This window comes from Oncorhynchus mykiss, chromosome 17 (genome assembly GCF_013265735.2).
Source record: "Oncorhynchus mykiss isolate Arlee chromosome 17, USDA_OmykA_1.1, whole genome shotgun sequence".
NCBI classification, from domain to species: domain Eukaryota; kingdom Metazoa; phylum Chordata; class Actinopteri; order Salmoniformes; family Salmonidae; genus Oncorhynchus; species Oncorhynchus mykiss.
Window position 1 is genome coordinate 7,878,653 of NC_048581.1, and position 20,000 is coordinate 7,898,652.

General features: G+C 42.5%; 1 protein-coding gene across 5 annotated transcripts in view; it reads right to left on the minus strand.

The window, feature by feature from the left end:
• Positions 1-9,981: 9,981 nt before the first annotated feature.
• LOC110491210 (mitotic arrest deficient 1 like 1) overlaps positions 9,982-20,000 on the minus strand; it is a 115,636-nt gene continuing 105,617 nt past the window's right edge. For all 5 annotated transcript variants that reach the window (XM_036948757.1, XM_036948756.1, XM_036948758.1 and 2 more), the window contains one exon: positions 9,982-12,805. In XM_036948757.1, the coding sequence (XP_036804652.1) occupies positions 12,638-12,805 (168 nt within the window). In that variant the 3' untranslated portion in view covers positions 9,982-12,637. The remainder of the gene's footprint in view (positions 12,806-20,000) is intronic.

The following is a 20,000-nucleotide window of genomic DNA, read 5'->3' on the forward strand; positions in this document are numbered from 1 at the left end:
ATTTAGATGTTTATATATTTAGATGTTTATATATTTAGATGTTTATATATTTAGATGTTTATATATGTAGATGTTTAGATGTTTATATATTTAGATGTTTATATATTTAGATGTTTATATATTTATATGTTTATATTTTTAGATGTTTATATATTTAGATGTTTATATATTTAGATGTTTATATATTTAGATGTTTATATATGTAGATGTTTAGATGTTTATATGTTTATATATTTAGATGTTTATATATGTAGATGTTTATATATTTATATGTTTATATATTTATATGTTTATATATTTAGATGTTTATATATTTAGATGTTTATATATGTAGATGTTTAGATGTTTATATATTTAGATGTTTATATATTTAGATGTTTATATATTTATATGTTTATATGTTTAGATGTTTATATATTTAGATGTTTATATATTTAGATGTTTATATATTTAGATGTTTATATATGTAGATGTGTAGATGTTTATATGTTTATATGTTTATATATTTAGATGTTTATATATTTATATGTTTATATATTTATATGTTTATATGTTTAGATGTTTATATATTTAGATGTTTATATATTTAGATGTTTATATATTTATATGTTTATATGTTTAGATGTTTATATATTTAGATGTTTATATATTTAGATGTTTATATATTTATATGTTTATATATTTAGATGTTTATATATGTAGATGTTTATATATTTAGATGTTTATATATTTAGATGTTTATATATTTAGATGTTTATATATGTAGATGTTTATATATTTAGATGTTTATATATGTAGATGTTTATATATGTAGATGTTTAGATGTTTATATGTTTATATATTTAGATGTTTATATATGTAGATGTTTAGATGTTTATATGTTTAGATGTGTATATGTTTATATATTTAGATGTTTATATATGTAGATGTTTATATATGTAGATGTTTAGATGTTTATATGTTTATATATTTAGATGTTTATATATGTAGATGTTTAGATGTTTATATGTTTAGATGTGTATATGTTTATATATTTAGATGTTTATATATTTATATGTTTATATATTTATATGTTTATATGTTTAGATGTTTATATATTTAGATGTTTATATATTTATATGTTTATATATTTAGATGTTTATATATTTAGATGTTTATATATTTATATGTTTATATATTTAGATGTTTATATATTTAGATGTTTATATATTTAGATGTTTATATATTTATATGTTTATATATTTATATGTTTATATATTTAGATGTTTATATATTTATATGTTTATATATTTATATGTTTATATATTTAGATGTTTATATATTTATATGTTTATATATTTATATGTTTATATATTTAGATGTTTATATATTTAGATGTTTATATATTTATATGTTTATATATTTATATGTTTATATATTTAGATGTTTATATATTTAGATGTTTATATATATATATATATGTTTAGATGTTTATATATTTATATGTTTATATATTTATATGTTTATATATTTATATGTTTATATATTTATATGTTTATATATTTAGATGTTTATATATTTAGATGTTTATATATTTATATGTTTATATATTTATATGTTTATATATTTATATGTTTATATATTTAGATGTTTATATATATATATGTTTAGATGTTTATATATTTATATGTTTATATATTTATATGTTTATATATTTAGATGTTTATATATTTATATGTTTATATATTTAGATGTTTATATATATATATATATGTTTATATATTTAGATGTTTATATATTTAGATGTTTATATATTTATATGTTTATATATTTAGATGTTTATATATTTAGATGTTTATATATTTAGATGTTTATATATTTAGATGTTTATATATTTAGATGTTTATATGTTTATATGTTTATATATTTATATGTTTATATATTTATATGTTTATATATTTATATGTTTATATATTTAGATGTTTAGATGTTTATATATTTAGATGTTTATATATTTATATGTTTATATATTTATATGTTTAGATGTTTATATATTTAGATGTTTATATATTTAGATGTTTATATATTTATATGTTTATATATTTATATGTTTAGATGTTTATATATTTAGATGTTTATATATTTAGATGTTTATATATTTATATGTTTATATATTTAGATGTTTAGATGTTTATATATTTAGATGTTTATATATTTAGATGTTTATATATTTAGATGTTTATATATTTAGATGTTTATATATTTATATGTTTATATATTTAGATGTTTATATATTTAGATGTTTAGATGTTTATATGTTTATATGTTTATATATTTATATGTTTATATATTTATATGTTTAGATGTGTATATGTTTATATATTTAGATGTTTATATATTTATATGTTTATATATTTAGATGTTTATATATTTAGATGTTTATATATTTAGATGTTTATATATTTAGATGTTTATATATTTATATGTTTATATATTTAGATGTTTATATATTTAGATGTTTATATATTTATATGTTTATATATTTAGATGTTTATATATGTAGATGTTTATATGTTTAGTGGTTTATATATTTAGATGTTTATATATTTAGATGTTTAGATGTTTATATATTTATGTTTATATGTTTATATATTTAGATGTTTATATATTTATATGTTTATATATTTAGATGTTTATATATGTAGATGTTTATATGTTTAGTGGTTTATATATTTAGATGTTTATATATTTAGATGTTTAGATGTTTATATATTTATGTTTATATGTTTATATATTTAGATGTTTATATATTTAGATGTTTAGATGTTTATATATTTATGTTTATATGTTTATATATTTAGATGTTTATATATTTATGTTTATATATTTAGATGTTTATATAGTGCTTCGATCAAAATGTGTAAAAAAGGAGTAGATTTCCTGATTTCCTTCGGGCCCCAGTTGAGCGTCTGTCTCTCTCTCTAGCCAATCAATAGCACGCACGCACGCACACGCACACACACACACACACACACCCTAATCAGTATAGATCGAGGAGTGACACCAGGTGATTGTCTCTCTCTAGCCAATCAATGATTCTAATTCATCAATTAACGGTCCAGGCACGACACTCACACCCAGACACAGCTTCGTATCCAATGACGACAAGCCACACCAGAGTTCCGTAACCAAGAGAGAGGGAGAGTAAAGAGAGAGAGGGAGAGTAAAGAGAGAGAGGGAGAGTAAAGAGAGAGAGGGACAGTAAAGAGAGGGAGAGTAAAGAGAGAGAGGGAAAGTAAAGAGAGAGAGGGACAGTAAAGAGAGGGAGAGTAAAGAGAGAGAGGGAAAGTAAAGAGAGAACGGGAGAGTAAAGAGAGGGAGAGTAAAGAGAGAGAGAGGGAGAGTAAAGAGAGAACGGGAGAGTAAAGAGAGGGACAGTAAAGATAGGGAGAGTAAAGAGAGAGAGGGAAAGTAAAGAGAGAACGGGAGAGTAAAGAGAGGGAGAGTAAAGAGAGAGAGAGGGAGAGTAAAGAGAGAACGGGAGAGTAAAGAGAGGGAGAGTAAAGATGAGAGAGGGAGAGTAAAGAGAGAGAGGGAGAGAGAGTAAAGAGATGGAGAGTAAAGAGGGAGAGTAAAGAGAGGGAGAGTAAAGAGAGAGGGAGAGTAAAGAGAGGGAGAATAAAGAGAGAGAGGGAGAGTAAAGAGAGAGAGGGAGAGAGTAAAGAGAGAGAGGGAGAGTAAAGAGAGAGAGGGAGAGTAAAGAGAGAGGGATACATTTTACTCTCCCTCTATTTGAATGTATCAGAGGAAGATGGAATAGGTAAAATGTGTCTCATCTCAGCTCCCTCTCTCTCCACATATTTCCTCTCCTCTCATCCCCCTATTTCTCTCTCAATCCACTCGTTTCCTCTCCTCTCCTCTCATCCCCCTCTCTCTCTTCACTCGTTTCCTCTCCTCTCATCCCACTCTCTCTCTCCATTTGTTTCCTCTCCATCTCTCCACTTGTTTCATCTCCTCCATCTCTCCACTCGTTTCCTCTCCTCTCTCTCCACTCTCGTACTGCATCAGCTTCCTCTCCTTCCTCTCCTACTGTACCAGAGTTGTATGGCATTGAAGCTCGTCTGGAGGTTAGTTAACACAGTGTCCAAGGAGGGGCCAGAAGTATACAGAATGGTGTCGTCTGCGTAGAGGTGGATCAAAGAATCACCAGCAGCAAGAGCGACATCATTGATGTATACAGAGAAGAGAGTCGGCCCGAGAATTTAACCTTGTGGCACCCCCATAGAGACTGTCAGAGGTCCAGACAACAGGCCCTCCGATTTGACACACTGAACTCTATCAGAGAAGTAGTTGGTAAACCAGGCGAGGCAATCATTAGAGAAACCAAGGCTGTCGAGTCTGCCAATAACAATGTTGTGATTGACAGAGTCGAAAGCCTTGGCCAGGTCGATGAATACGGCTGCACAGTAATGTCTTTTATCGATGGCGGTTATGATATCGTTTAGGACCTTGAGCGTGGCTGAGGTGCATCCATGACCAGCTCGGAAACCAGATTGCATAGCAGAGAAGGTACGGTGGGATTGTTAACTTGGCGTTCAAAGACCTTAGAGAGGGTAGGATTGATATAGGTCTGTAGCAGTTTGGGTCTAGAGTGTCTCCCCCTTTGAAGAGGGGGATGACCGCGGCAGCTTTCCAGTCTTTGGGGATCTCAGACAATACGAAAGAGATGTTGAACAGGCTAGTAATAGGGGTTGCAACAATTTCAGCTGATAATTTTAGGATAATTTTAGGAAGAGAGGGTCCAGATTGTCTAGTCCTGCTGATTTGTATGGGTCCAGATTTTGCAGCTCCTTCAGAACATCAGCTATCTGGACTTGGATGAAGGAGAAATGGGGGAGGCTTTGGACTAGTTGCTACAGGGGTTGCTGAGGTGTTGGCCGGTGGTAGGGGTAGCCAGGTGGAAAGCATGGCCAGCCGTGGAAAATGCTTATTTTAATGATGGATTATTGTAGATGTATCCGTGGTTGACAGTGTTTCCTATCCTCAGTGCAGTGGTCTTATTTAGCGGTATTCCCCCATCACTAGAACAGAGAAGGTATTCCCCCAACACTAGAACAGAGAAGGTATTCCCCAACACTAGAACAGAGAAGGTATCCCCCCCATCACTAGAACAGAGAAGGTATTCCCCCATCACTAGAACAGAGAAGGTATCCCCCCATCACTAGAACAGAGAAGGTATCCCCCATCACTAGAACAGAGAAGGTATTCCCCCATCACTAGAACAGAGAAGGTATTCCCCCATCACTAGAACAGAGAAGGTATTCCCCCAACACTAGAACAGAGAAGGTATTCCCCATCACTAGAACAGAGAAGGTATTCCCCCATCACTAGAACAGAGAAGGTATTCCTCCATCACTAGAACAGAGAAGGTATTCCTCCATCACTAGAACAGAGAAGGTATTCCCCCATCACTAGAACAGAGAAGGTATTCCCCCATCACTAGAACAGAGAAGGTATTCCCCCAACACTAGAACAGAGAAGGTATTCCCCATCACTAGAACAGAGAAGGTATTCCCCCATCACTAGAACAGAGAAGGTATCCCCCCATCACTAGAACAGAGAAGGTATTCCCCCATCACTAGAACAGAGAAGGTATCCCTCCATCACTAGAACAGAGAAGGTATCCCTCCATCACTAGAACAGAGAAGGTATCCCCCCATCACTAGAACAGAGAAGGTATTCCCCCATCACTAGAACAGAGAAGGTATCCCCCCCATCACTAGAACAGAGAAGGTATCCCCCCATCACTAGAACAGAGAAGGTATCCCCCCATCACTAGAACAGAGAAGGTATCCCCCCATCACTAGAACAGAGAAGGTATTCCTCCAACACTAGAACAGAGAAGGTATTCCCCCATCACTAGAACAGAGAAGGTATCCCCCCCATCACTAGAACAGAGAAGGTATTCCCCCATCACTAGAACAGAGAAGGTATCCCCCCCATCACTAGAACAGAGAAGGTATTCCTCCATCACTAGAACAGAGAAGGTATTCCTCCATCACTAGAACAGAGAAGGTATTCCCCCATCACTAGAACAGAGAAGGTATTCCCCCATCACTAGAACAGAGAAGGTATCCCCCCCATCACTAGAACAGAGAAGGTATCCTCCATCACTAGAACAGAGAAGGTATCCCCCCATCACTAGAACAGAGAAGGTATTCCCCCATCACTAGAACAGAGAAGGTATTCCCCCATCACTAGAACAGAGAAGGTATTCCTCCATCACTAGAACAGAGAAGGTATTCCCCATCACTAGAACAGAGAAGGTATCCCCCCCATCACTAGAACAGAGAAGGTATTCCCCCATCACTAGAACAGAGAAGGTATCCCCCCATCACTAGAACAGAGAAGGTATTCCCCCCATCACTAGAACAGAGAAGGTATCCCCCATCACTAGAACAGAGAAGGTATCCCCCCCATCACTAGAACAGAGAAGGTATCCCCCCCATCACTAGAACAGAGAAGGTATTCCTCCATCACTAGAACAGAGAAGGTATTCCTCCATCACTAGAACAGAGAAGGTATTCCCCCATCACTAGAACAGAGAAGGTATCCCCCCATCACTAGAACAGAGAAGGTATCCCCCCCATCACTAGAACAGAGAAGGTATTCCCCCATCACTAGAACAGAGAAGGTATTCCTCCATCACTAGAACAGAGAAGGTATTCCCCCATCACTAGAACAGAGAAGGTATTCCCCCAACACTAGAACAGAGAAGGTATTCCCCCATCACTAGAACAGAGAAGGTATTCCCCCCATCACTAGAACAGAGAAGGTATCCCCCCATCACTAGAACAGAGAAGGTATTCCCCCATCACTAGAACAGAGAAGGCATTCCCCAACACTAGAACAGAGAAGGTATTCCCCCATCACTAGAACAGAGAAGGTATTCCCCCATCACTAGAACAGAGAAGGTATTCCCCCCATCACTAGAACAGAGAAGGTATCCCCCCATCACTAGAACAGAGAAGGTATTCCCCCATCACTAGAACAGAGAAGGCATTCCCCAACACTAGAACAGAGAAGGTATTCCCCCATCACTAGAACAGAGAAGGTATTCCCCCATCACTAGAACAGAGAAGGTATTCCCCCATCACTAGAACAGAGAAGGTATCCCCCCCATCACTAGAACAGAGAAGGTATTCCCCCATCACTAGAACAGAGAAGGTATTCCCCCATCACTAGAACAGAGAAGGTATTCCCCCATCACTAGAACAGAGAAGGTATCCCCCCCATCACTAGAACAGAGAAGGTATTCCCCCATCACTAGAACAGAGAAGGTATCCCCCCCATCACTAGAACAGAGAAGGTATTCCCCCATCACTAGAACAGAGAAGGTATTCCCCCATCACTAGAACAGAGAAGGTATCCCCCCCATCACTAGAACAGAGAAGGTATTCCCCCATCACTAGAACAGAGAAGGTATTCCCCCATCACTAGAACAGAGAAGGTATTCCCCCATCACTAGAACAGAGAAGGTATCCTCCATCACTAGAACAGAGAAGGTATTCCCCCATCACTAGAACAGAGAAGGTATTCCCCCATCACTAGAACAGAGAAGGTATCCCCCCCATCACTAGAACAGAGAAGGTATTCCTCCATCACTAGAACAGAGAAGGTATTCCCCCATCACTAGAACAGAGAAGGTATTCCCCCATCACTAGAACAGAGAAGGTATTCCCCCATCACTAGAACAGAGAAGGTATTCCCCCATCACTAGAACAGAGAAGGTATTCCCCCCATCACTAGAACAGAGAAGGTATCCCCCCATCACTAGAACAGAGAAGGTATCCCCCCCATCACTAGAACAGAGAAGGTATTCCCCCATCACTAGAACAGAGAAGGTATTCCCCCATCACTAGAACAGAGAAGGTATTCCCCCATCACTAGAACAGAGAAGGTATTCCCCCATCACTAGAACAGAGAAGGTATTCCCCCCATCACTAGAACAGAGAAGGTATTCCCCCATCACTAGAACAGAGAAGGTATTCCCCCATCACTAGAACAGAGAAGGTATTCCCCCATCACTAGAACAGAGAAGGTATTCCCCCCATCACTAGAACAGAGAAGGTATTCCCCCATCACTAGAACAGAGAAGGTATCCCCCCCATCACTAGAACAGAGAAGGTATTCCTCCATCACTAGAACAGAGAAGGTATCCCCCCATCACTAGAACAGAGAAGGTATTCCCCCATCACTAGAACAGAGAAGGTATTCCCCCATCACTAGAACAGAGAAGGTATCCTCCATCACTAGAACAGAGAAGGTATCCCCCCATCACTAGAACAGAGAAGGTATTCCCCCATCACTAGAACAGAGAAGGTATCCCCCATCACTAGAACAGAGAAGGTATTCCCCCATCACTAGAACAGAGAAGGTATTCCCCCATCACTAGAACAGAGAAGGTATTCCCCCATCACTAGAACAGAGAAGGTATTCCCCCATCACTAGAACAGAGAAGGTATTCCCCCATCACTAGAACAGAGAAGGTATTCCCCCATCACTAGAACAGAGAAGGTATTCCCCCATCACTAGAACAGAGAAGGTATTCCCCCATCACTAGAACAGAGAAGGTATTCCTCCATCACTAGAACAGAGAAGGTATCCCCCCATCACTAGAACAGAGAAGGTATCCCCCCATCACTAGAACAGAGAAGGTATCCCCAGGGTGAACACAGCCAGTTGGTGTGGGGGTGTGTGGCATTGTGTGTGGGGGTGTGTGATAATGGGTATGATACTCTCCATCTCTCCTCTCCCCTGGGAACTAGTCTGGCTGACTAATGATTTACAGCCTACAGTACTACAACTCAATCACAAGCAACACAAAAAACACAAGGACAAGCGCACACCCACACAGACAAGCGTGTGCTCATGCTGCCTTCAAGACAACTGGGAACTATGAGGGGGGGAGACTAGCTCTGACTGGGAACTCTGAGGGGGGGGAGACTAGCTCTGACTGGGAACTCTGAGGGGGGGGAGACTAGCTCTGACTGGGAACTCTGAGGGGGGGGGACTAACTCTGACTGGGAACTCTGAGGGGGGGGGGGGGGACTAGCTCTGACTGGGAACCCTGAGGGGGGGGGGGGGGGGACTAGCTCTGACTGGGAACTCTGAGGGGGGGGGGGGGGACTAACTCTGACTGGGAACTCTGAGATGGGGGGGGGGGACTAGCTCTGACTGGGAACCCTGAGGGGGGGGGGGGGGGGGACTAGCTCTGACTGGGAATTCTGAGGGGGGGGGGGGGGGGGGGGGAGTAGCTCTGACTGGGAAAATGGTTTTGAACGGTCATCTAACTCGGAAATTCAGGTTTCTTCTTAGAGCTCCGACTTTCCAACCGAAAGATCACTGACCATCTGACTTCACTGATGTCACGATTTGACCTCATCATCTCACCTCCCTGATGTCACGATTTGACCTCACTGATGTCACGATTTGACCTCACCATCTCACCTCCCTGATGTCACGATTTGACCTCACCATCTCACCTCCCTGATGTCACGATTTGACCTCACTGATGTCACGATTTGACCTCACCATCTCACCTCCCTGATGTCACGATCTGACCTCACCATCTCACCTCCCTGATGTCACAATTTGACCTCACCATCTCACCTCCCTGATGTCACGATTTGACCTCACTGATGTCACGATTTGACCTCACCATCTCACCTCCCTGATGTCACGATCTGACCTCACCATCTCACCTCCCTGATGTCACGATTTGACCTCACCATCTCACCTCCCTGATGTCACGATTTGACCTCACTGATGTCACGATTTGACCTCACCATCTCACCTCCCTGATGTCACGATTTGACCTCACCATCTGACTTCAATGTTTTTACATCACGATTTCACCTAATTTTGTTTCGAGTTTCCAGTCTTGAATGCACCCTCACACCTCACCCTCACACCCCCTCACACCACACACAGACAAACACGTCTCGTTGGATTCGTTCTTTATTAACTCAATTCATGTCTGAAATAACATTCCACACGTACGTCATAATTATACTGAACAGAAAGATAAACGCAACAGTTTTACCGAGGTACAGTTCATAGAAGGAAATCAGTCAATTTAAATACATTAATTAGGCCCTAATCTATATCACATGACTGGGCACAGCCACTGAAATACTCCTCAGTTTCATCAGCTGTTCGGGTGGCTGGTCTCAGACGATCCTGCAGGTGAAGAAGCCGGACGTGGAGGTCCTTGGCTGGCATGGTAACACGTGGTCTGTGGTTGTGAGGCCGGTTGGACGTACTGCCAAATTCTCTAAAAACGACATCGGAGGCGGCTCATGGTAGAGAAATGTTTGCTAAATATGTTACAATGTTGCGTTTCTATTTTTTTGTTCAGTGTAGATTGACTCAGAAATGGGATTCAGAAAACAAAACAAACTCAGAGGTAAGAAGCGATAGAGCTGTTGGTTCTAATTGCAAATCAATTCATTCAGGTTCGACCTTTTTCTCCACTTTCCATTTACAAGAAAATAACAAGATGATAGTTGTGTGTCCGTTTAAAATGACATACGGGTTGTGTGTCCAACATGAGGCCATATGAACCTTCTGTTGAAAACAACTTTCGAGCAAAGATCAAAACAGGAAGTAGAGAAACAATAACAGAACATCTGACTGAAGGTTTCAGAGATCAACACAGGAAGTAGAGAAACAATAACAGAACATCTGACTGAAGGTTACAGAGATCAACACAGGAAGTAGAGAAACAACAAGAGAACATCTGACTGAAGGTTACAGAGATCAACACAGGAAGTAGAGAAACAATAACAGAACATCTGACTGAAGGTTTCAGAGATCAACACAGGAAGTAGAGAAACAACAAGAGAACATCTGACTGAAGGTTTCAGAGATCAACACAGGAAGTAGTGAAACAACGAGAGAACATCTGACTGAAGGTTACAGAGATCAACACAGGAAGTAGAGAAACACTAACAGAACATCTGACTGAAGGTTTCAGAGATCAACACAGGAAGTAGAGAAACAACAAGAGAACATCTGACTGAAGGTTACAGAGATCAACACAGGAAGTAGTGAAACAACAAGAGAACATCTGACTGAAGGTTTCAGAGATCAACACAGGAAGTAGTGAAACAACGAGAGAACATCTGACTGAAGGTTACAGAGATCAACACAGGAAGTAGAGAAACAACAAGAGAACATCTGACTGAAGGTTACAGAGATCAACACAGGAAGTAGTGAAACAACAAGAGAACATCTGACTGAAGGTTTCAGAGATCAACACAGGAAGTAGTGAAACAACGAGAGAACATCTGACTGAAGGTTACAGAGATCAACACAGGAAGTAGAGAAACAACAAGAGAACATCTGACTGAAGGTTTCAGAGATCAACACAGGAAGTAGTGAAACAACGAGAGAACATCTGACTGAAGGTTACAGAGATCAACACAGGAAGTAGAGAAACAACAAGAGAACATCTGACTGAAGGTTACAGAGATCAACACAGGAAGTAGAGAAACACTAACAGAACATCTGACTGAAGGTTACAGAGATCAACACTATATAAAGACACAGGCTGTCACCCTAATCCCTATATAGTGCTCTACCTTCAGGCTCTTGTAGTGCACTACTTTCAGGCTCTTTAAGTGCACTATGTAGGGAATAGGGTGGCATTTGTGACAGACTAAGAGAATTAACGTAATGAAGTGTGATGTCAACAAAAGTCCCTTGTTTCCTCTTCTCCCCGTCATCCTAAACACCTCCATCACATCTAGCAGTAATGATATTCTGTTGTAAAGGTAATAACGTCATCCTAAACACCTCCATCACACACATCCAACTTCCTGTGGAGAAACATCTATAATGATATTCTGTTGTAAAAGTGTAACTTCCTGTGTAGAAACATCTATAATGATATTCTGTTGTAAAGGTGTAACTTCCTGTGGAGAAACATCTATAATGATATTCTGTTGTAAAGGTGTAACTTCCTGTGGAGAGTCTAGACAGACTCCGTTTATTTAACTTTAGATTATTATCCTCAGAGTCCGTCGCACAGCTGTCAATCAGACCATGACGTCACAGGTCAGATAGGTGAGGTAGTAGGTCACCTCGGGGGGGGGGGGGTCACATGACGACATCACAGGTTGGGAAAACAATGACAGATCTAGGATCAGCTAACCCCCAATCCTAACCTTAACCATTATGTGAAGAGGTCAAGGCAATGACATCACATTTCAAACAATGAGGTCACGGGTCATATAACATCACAGGACACCCTCAACCCCGGGGGTGGGGTCAAGTCAGACGGTGGTCTGTCGGCTGAAGGGGTCGAGGGTCAAGTCGGACCGTGGTCTGTCGGCTGAAGAGGTCGAGGGTCAAGTCAGACTGTGGTCTGTCGGCTGAAGAGGTCGAGGGTCAAGTCAGACTGTGGTCTGTCGGCTGAAGGGGTCGAGGGTCAAGTCGCACCGTGGTCTGTCGGCTGAAGAGGTCGAGGGTCAAGTTGCACCGTGGTCTGTCGGCTGAAGAGGTCGAGGGTCAAGTCGGACCGTGGTCTGTCGGCTGAAGAGGTCAAGGGTCAAGTCGGACCGTGGTCTGTCGACTGAAGAGGTCGAGGGTCAAATCAGACCGTGGTCTGTCGGCTGAAGAGGTCGAGTGTCACAGCAGAGAGGAAGGCTGGGATGCTCTTCTGGTGGTGCAGGTGGAGGTCCACCATCTCTCTCAGGGTCCGACTGAAGTCTGTCTCCATCAGCTGCATACTGCCTCCACTGCCCACAGCACCTCCACTGGACTGGAGGAGAGAGAAAGAAGAAACAGGGAGAAGGGGTCAGTTAGGAGAGAGAAATAAGAGACAGGGAGAAGGGGTCAGTTAGGAGAGAGAAAGAAGAGACAGGGAGAAGGGGTCAGTTAGGAGAGAGAAAGAAGAGACAGGGAGAAGGGGTCAGTTAAAAGCACACTACATATAGAAACTCAGCAACAAAAAGAAAACGTCCCTTTTTCAGGACCCTGTCTTTCAAAGATCATCCTAATAACTTCACAGATCTTCGTTGCAAAAGGGTTTAAACACTGTTTCCCATGCTTGTTCAATGAACCATAAACAATGAATGAACATGCACCTGTGGAACGGTCGTTAAGACACCAACAGCTTACAGACGGTAGGCAATTAAGGTTACAGTTATGAAAACTTAGGACACTAAAGAGGCCTTTCTACTGACTCTGGAAATACCAAAAGAAAGATGCCCAGGGTCCCATCTCATCTGCGTAAACGTGCCTTAGGCATGTTGCAAGGAGGCATGAGGACTGCAGATGTGGCCAGGGTAATAAATTGCAATGTCCGTACTGTGAGACGCCTAAGACAGCGCTACAGTGAGACAGGATGGACAGCTGATCATCCTCGCAGTGGCAGACCATGTGTAACAACACCTGCACAGTATCGGTACATCCGAACATCACACCTGCAGGACAGGTACAGGATGGCAACAACAACTGCCCGAGTTACACCAGGAACGCACAATCCCTCCATCAGTGCTCAGACTGTCCGCAATAGGCTGAGAGAGGCTGGACTGAGGGCTTGTAGGCCTGTTGTAAGGCAGGTCCTCACCAGACATCACCGTCAACAACGTCGCCTCTGGGCACAAACCCACCGTTGCTAGACCAGACAGGACTGGCAAAAAGTGCTCTTTACTGACGAGTCGCGGTTTTGTCTCACCACGGGTGATGGTCGGAGTCACGTTTATCGTCGAAGGAATGAGAGTTACAGAGAGGCCTGTACTCTGGAGCGGGATACATTTGGAGGTGGAGGGTCCATCATGGTCTGGGGCGGTGTGTCACAGCATCATCATATGACAGAGGGCTTGTTGTCAATGCAGGCAATCTCAACGCTGTGCGTTACAGGGAAGACATCCTCCTCCCTCATGTGGTATGTGTTCTGCCATGGCCAGCGAAGAACCTGGATCTCAAACCCATTGAGCAAGTCTGGGACCTGTTGGATCGGAGGGTGAGGGCTAGGGTCATTCCCTCCAGAAATGTCCGGGAACCTGCAGGTGCCTTGGTGGAAGAGTGGGGTAACATCTCATAGCAAGAACTAGCACATCTGGTGCAGTCCACGAGGAGGAGATGCACTGCAGTACTTAATGCAGCTGGTGGCCACACCAGATACTGACTGTTACTTTTGATTTTGACCCCCCCCCTTTGTTCAGGGACACATTATTCCATTTCTGTTAGTCACATGTCTGTGGAACTTGTTCATTTTATATCTCAGTTGTTGAATCTTGTTATGTTCATACAAATATTTACAAATGTTAAGTTTGCTGAAAATAAACCTAGTTGACAGTAAGAGGACAGCAGTATGTGGAAACATACAGCAATATGTGGAAATATACAGCAGTACGTGGAAATATACAGCAGTATGTGGAAATATACAGCAGTATGTGGAAATATACAGCAGTATGTGAAAATATACAGCAGTACGTGGAAATATACAGCAGTACGTGGAAATATACAGCAGTACGTGGAAATATACAGCAGTATGTGGAAATATACAGCAGTACGTGGAAATATACAGCAGTACGTGGAAATATACAGCAGTACGTGGAAATATACAGCAGTACGTGGAAATATACAGCAGTACGTGGAAATATACAGCAGTACGTGGAAATATACAGCAGTACGTGGAAATATACAGCAGTACGTGGAAATATACAGCAGTACGAGGAAATATACAGCAGTACGTGGAAATATACAGCAGTACGTGGAAATATACAGCAGTACGTGGAAATATACAGCAGTACGTGGAAATATACAGCAGTACGTGGAAATATACAGCAGTACGTGGAAATATACAGCAGTATGTGGAAATATACAGCAGTATGTGAAAATATACAGCAGTACGTGGAAATATACAGCAGTACGTGGAAATATACAGCAGTACGTGGAAATATACAGCAGTACGTGGAAATATACAGCAGTACGTGGAAAACTCTACAAATTAGTGGATTCAGCTATTTCAGCCTCACCCGTTGCTGACAGCACACAGTCAACTGTAAGTGCTGTTATTGTGAAGTGGGAAGATCTAGGAGCAACAACGGCTCAGCCGTGAAGTGGTAGACCATACAAGCTCACAGAACGAGACTGCTGAGTGCTGAAGCATGTAAAAATCATCTGTCCTCAGTTGTAACACTCACTACCGAGTTCTAAACTGTCCTCTGTTGCATCACTACCGAGTTCTAAACTGTCCTCTGTTGCATCACTACCGAGTTCCAAACTGTCCTCTGTTGCATCACTACCGAGTTCCAAACTGTCCTCTGTTGCATCACTACCGAGTTCTAAACTGTCCTCTGTTGCATCACTACCGAGTTCTAAACTGTCCTCTGTTGCATCACTACCGAGTTCCAAACTGTCCTCTGTTGCATCACTACCGAGTTCTAAACTGTCCTCTGTTGCATCACTACCGAGTTCCAAACTGTCCTCTGTTGCATCACTACCGAGTTCCAAACTGTCCTCTGTTGCATCACTACCGAGTTCTAAACTGTCCTCTGTTGCATCACTACCGAGTTCTAAACTGTCCTCTGTTGCATCACTACCGAGTTCCAAACTGTCCTCTGTTGCATCACTACCGAGTTCCAAACTGTCCTCTGTTGCATCACTACCGAGTTCCAAACTGTCCTCTGTTGCATCACTACCGAGTTCCAAACTGTCCTCTGTTGCATCACTACCGAGTTCCAAACTGTCCTCTGTTGCATCACTACCGAGTTCTAAACTGTCCTCTAGAAGCAATATCAGCACCAGAGCTTCATGATATGGGTTTCCATGGCCGAGCAGCCGCACGCAACCCTAAGATCACCATACGCAATGCCAAACTGGACTGGAGTAAAGTTCACCCCCATAGGACATCTGGAGCAGTAGAAACCTTCTCTGGAGCTTCAAATCACGCTTCACCATCTGGCAGTCCGACGGACGAATCTGGGGTTGGCAGGAGAACTGTAAAGTTTGGTGGAGGAGGAATAATGTTCTAGGGCTGTTTTTCATGGTTCGGGCCCCTTAGTTCCAGTGTAGGGAAACCTTAAAGCTACAACATGCAATGACATTCTAGATGATTCTGTTCCTTCCAACTTTGTGGCAGTTTAGGGAAGGCCCTTTCCTGTTTCAGCATGACAATGCCCCCGTGCGTGCACAAAGTAAAGTCCATACAGAAATGGTTTGTCGAGATCGCTGTGGAATAACTTGACTGGACGACACAGAGCCCTGACCTCAACCCCATCAAACACCTTTGTGATGAATTGGAACACCGACTGTGAGCCAGGCCTAATTGCCCAACATCAGTCCCCGACCTCACTAATGCTCGTGGCTGAATGGAAGCAAGTCCCTGCAGCAAAGTTCCAACATCTAGTGGAAAGCCTTCCCAGAAGAGTGGAGGCTGTTATAGCAGCAATGTTCCAACATCTAGTGGAAAGCCTTCCCAGAAGAGTGGAGGCTGTTATAGCAGCAATGTTCCAACATCTAGTGGAAAGCCTTCCCAGAAGAGTGGAGGCTGTTATAGCAGCAATGTTCCAACATCTAGTGGAAAGCCTTCCCAGAAGAGTGGAGGCTGTTATAGCAGCAATGTTCCAACATCTAGTGGAAAGCCTTCCCAGAAGAGTGGAGGCTGTTATAGCAGCAAAGGGGGAACAACTCCATATTGATGTCTACTTTTGGTCAAGTAGATGGATCTGAAACAGAAGCCTCACCTCTCCATGAGTGGAGTAGAAAGCACGGTTGTAGGACTCCACACACACACACACACACACACACACACACACACACACACACACACACACACACACACACACACACACACTTTGCGTCAAGAGGGAGAGAACATTAACTTTAGAAGTGAGAAAAGAAAATGGATTTAGAAGTTGTTTGTTGTTTATGGGGACCTGTTTGTGTGAGCGGTGGGATGAGGCGATGAAACGGGAAGAAATTCAGGGAGGATTAATTAAATACAAAGCCGCCCAGAGTGAAATGAGGAGAGGGAAGTAATTAAAGAAGCGCCGGGAGGAGAGATAGAGAGAGAGAGAAGAGAAGAGAGAGGGAGAGAAGAGAGAGGGAGAGAGGGAGAGAAGAGAAGGGAGAGAGAGGGAGAGAGAGAGGGAGAGAAGAGAAGGTAGAGAAGAGAAGGGAGAGGGAGAGAAGAGAAGGGAGAGCTAGAGGGAGAGATAGAGGGAGATAACGTCTCTTCTGCCCAGTCAACTTTTCCATTCACAACCATCCCTCTTTGTCCATCTCTCTCCCCCATTCTGTTTATCTCCTCCTGTGTGTCAGCCCATCTGGAAAGTTCTGCCATACTCCTAGGTCTCTCTCCCTGTACACACCACCACACACACACACACCTGGAGGGTGCCATGGGAACCAGGGCCGGTGTTCTAGAGCCCCGAGGACTTCACAGAACACGACGATCAAGTTATACTCAACTTCTGTGAAAGCGTCTCTACTGTAGTCTTTCCCCCAGTCTGATGCTGAAGAATCCATAAACATCACACACACATTGATATGTGAAAACCTTTCCCCTCTGAAGTCAGTGGTCATGTGTTGCTCAGTCGGTAGAGTATGGCACTGGAAACGCCAAGGATTGTGGGTTGGATTCCCGCTTGGGCCCCCCATCTGTATGCACCCATGACTCAGTCACTTTGGATACTGGGGTAAACGGCACACCCCTGACTCAGTCACTTTGGATAATGGGGTAAACGGCACACCCCTGACTCAGTCACTTTGGATAATGGGGTAAACGGCACACCCCTGACTCAGTCATTTTGGATACTGGGGTAAACGGCACACCCCTGACTCAGTCACTTTGGATACTGGGGTAAACGGCACACCCCTGACTCAGTCACTTTGGATAATGGGGTAAACGGCACACCCCTGACTCAGTCACTTTGGATACTGGGGTAAACGGCACGTCACTATTACTTCAACTCTGACTTATACAGACTGAATCATCAACTATATAGAAATAATAAAATACACATGTTTTATCTTGTGGTAGAAAGGCCAGTGAGGGAGAGAGAGAAAGAGAGAGAAAGACAAGATAGAGGGAGAGAAGAGAAAGTAGAGGAGGAACACAGATATAGAAGGATAGAGAAAGACAAGATAGAGGGAGAGAAAGAGAAAGGAGAGGAGGAACAGAGAGATAGAAGGGAGACAGGATAGGGAAAAACGCAGGGAGGAGAGAGACGGGAGAAAGATGGATGGAGAGAGATGATGGAGAGCAACGAGAGAGAGATGGATGGAGAGAGACAGGAGAGAGATGGGGGAGAGAGATGGATGAGAGAGAGACAGGCGGGAGAGAGAGACAGGCGGGAGAGAGAGACAGAAGAGAGATGGAGCTAGAGAGATGGATGGACTGTGAGACAGGCGGGAGAGAGACAGGAGAGAGATGGATGAGAGAGAGACAGGAGGGAGAGAGAGACAGGAGAGAGATGGAGAAGAGAGACGGAGGGAGAGAGAGAGAGAGATGGAAAGAGACGGATGGAGAAGAGAGATGGAAGGAGAGAGACGGATGGTGAGAGAGATGGAAGGAGAGAGATGGAAGGAGAGAGATGGAAGGAGAGAGATGGAAGGAGAGAGATGGAAGGAGAGAGACGGATGGAGAAGAGAGATGGAAGGAGAGGGATGGAAGGAGAGAGATGGAAGGAGAGAGATGGAAGGAGAGAGATGGAAGGAGAGAGACGGATGGAGAAGAGAGACGGATGGAGAAGAGAGATGGAAAGAGAGAGATGGAAGGAGAGAGATGGAAGGAGAGAGATGGAAGGAGAGAGACGGATGGAGAGAGATGGAAGGAGAGAGACGGATGGAGAGAGACGGATGGAAGGAGAGAGATGGCTGGAGAGAGATGGAAGGAGAGAGATGGAAGGAGAGAGATGGAAGGAGAGAGATGGAAGGAGAGAGATGGAAGGAGAGAGATGGAAGGAGAGAGACGGATGGAGAGAGACGGATGGAAGGAGAGAGATGGCTGGAGAGAGATGGCTGGAGAGAAGAGAGCACAGAGGGTAATGATGAACATGCACCACACTTTCATTGATGATCTCCTTCCTCTCTTCAATGAGGAAAAACACAGGAAAGGAATCATATTTCATTTAAAGGTCAGAAGGGGGTTTTTCTTCAAAAGGGGATTTATTCAAATAGTGTGTGTGTGTGTGTGTGTGTGTTCTCAATGTGTGTGTGTGTGGATGTATTCAAATAGTGTGTGTGCTCTCAATGTGTGTGTGTTCTCAATGTGTGTGTGTGGATTTATTCAAATAGTGTGTGTGTGTGTGTGGGTGTATTTATTCAAATAGTGACCTTATCAAGGCCTGTTAGCATATTCATGACTCCCCAAAATGTGTTATGAACAAGTCCTGACCTTTATCAAATCAACAAGTTGTTGTTTAATAACAACACAATAACTACTTCCTCCTCTCCCTCTCCTTCCTCCTCTCCCTCACCTTCCTCCTCTCCCCCACCTTCCTCCTCTCCCTCTCCTTCCTCCTCTCCCTCTCCTTCCTCCTCTCACTCTCCTTCCTCCTCTCCCTCTCCTTCCTCCTCTCCCTCACCTTCCTCCTCTCCTTCCTCCTCTCCCTCACCTTCCTCCTCTCCCTCTCCCTCACCTTCCTCCTCTCCCTCATCTTCCTCCTCTCCCTCACATTCCTCCTCTCCCTCACCTTCCTCCTCTCCCTCACCTTCCTCCTCTCCCTCACCTTCCTCCTCTCCCTCTCCTTCCTTCCCTCCCCCTCCTTCCTTCCCTCCCCCTCTCCTTCCTCCTCCTCTCCCTCTCCTTCCTCCTCCTCTCCCTCACCTTCCTCCTCTCCCTCTCCTTCCTCCTCTCTTTCCTCCTCCCCCACTCTTTCCTCCTCTCCTTCCTCGTCTCCCTCGCCTTCCTCCTCTCCCTCACCTTCCTCCCCCTCTCCTTCCTTCCCTCCCCCTCTCCCACTCTTTCCTCTTCTTCCTCATCTGTATTTCTAGTTAAAGGA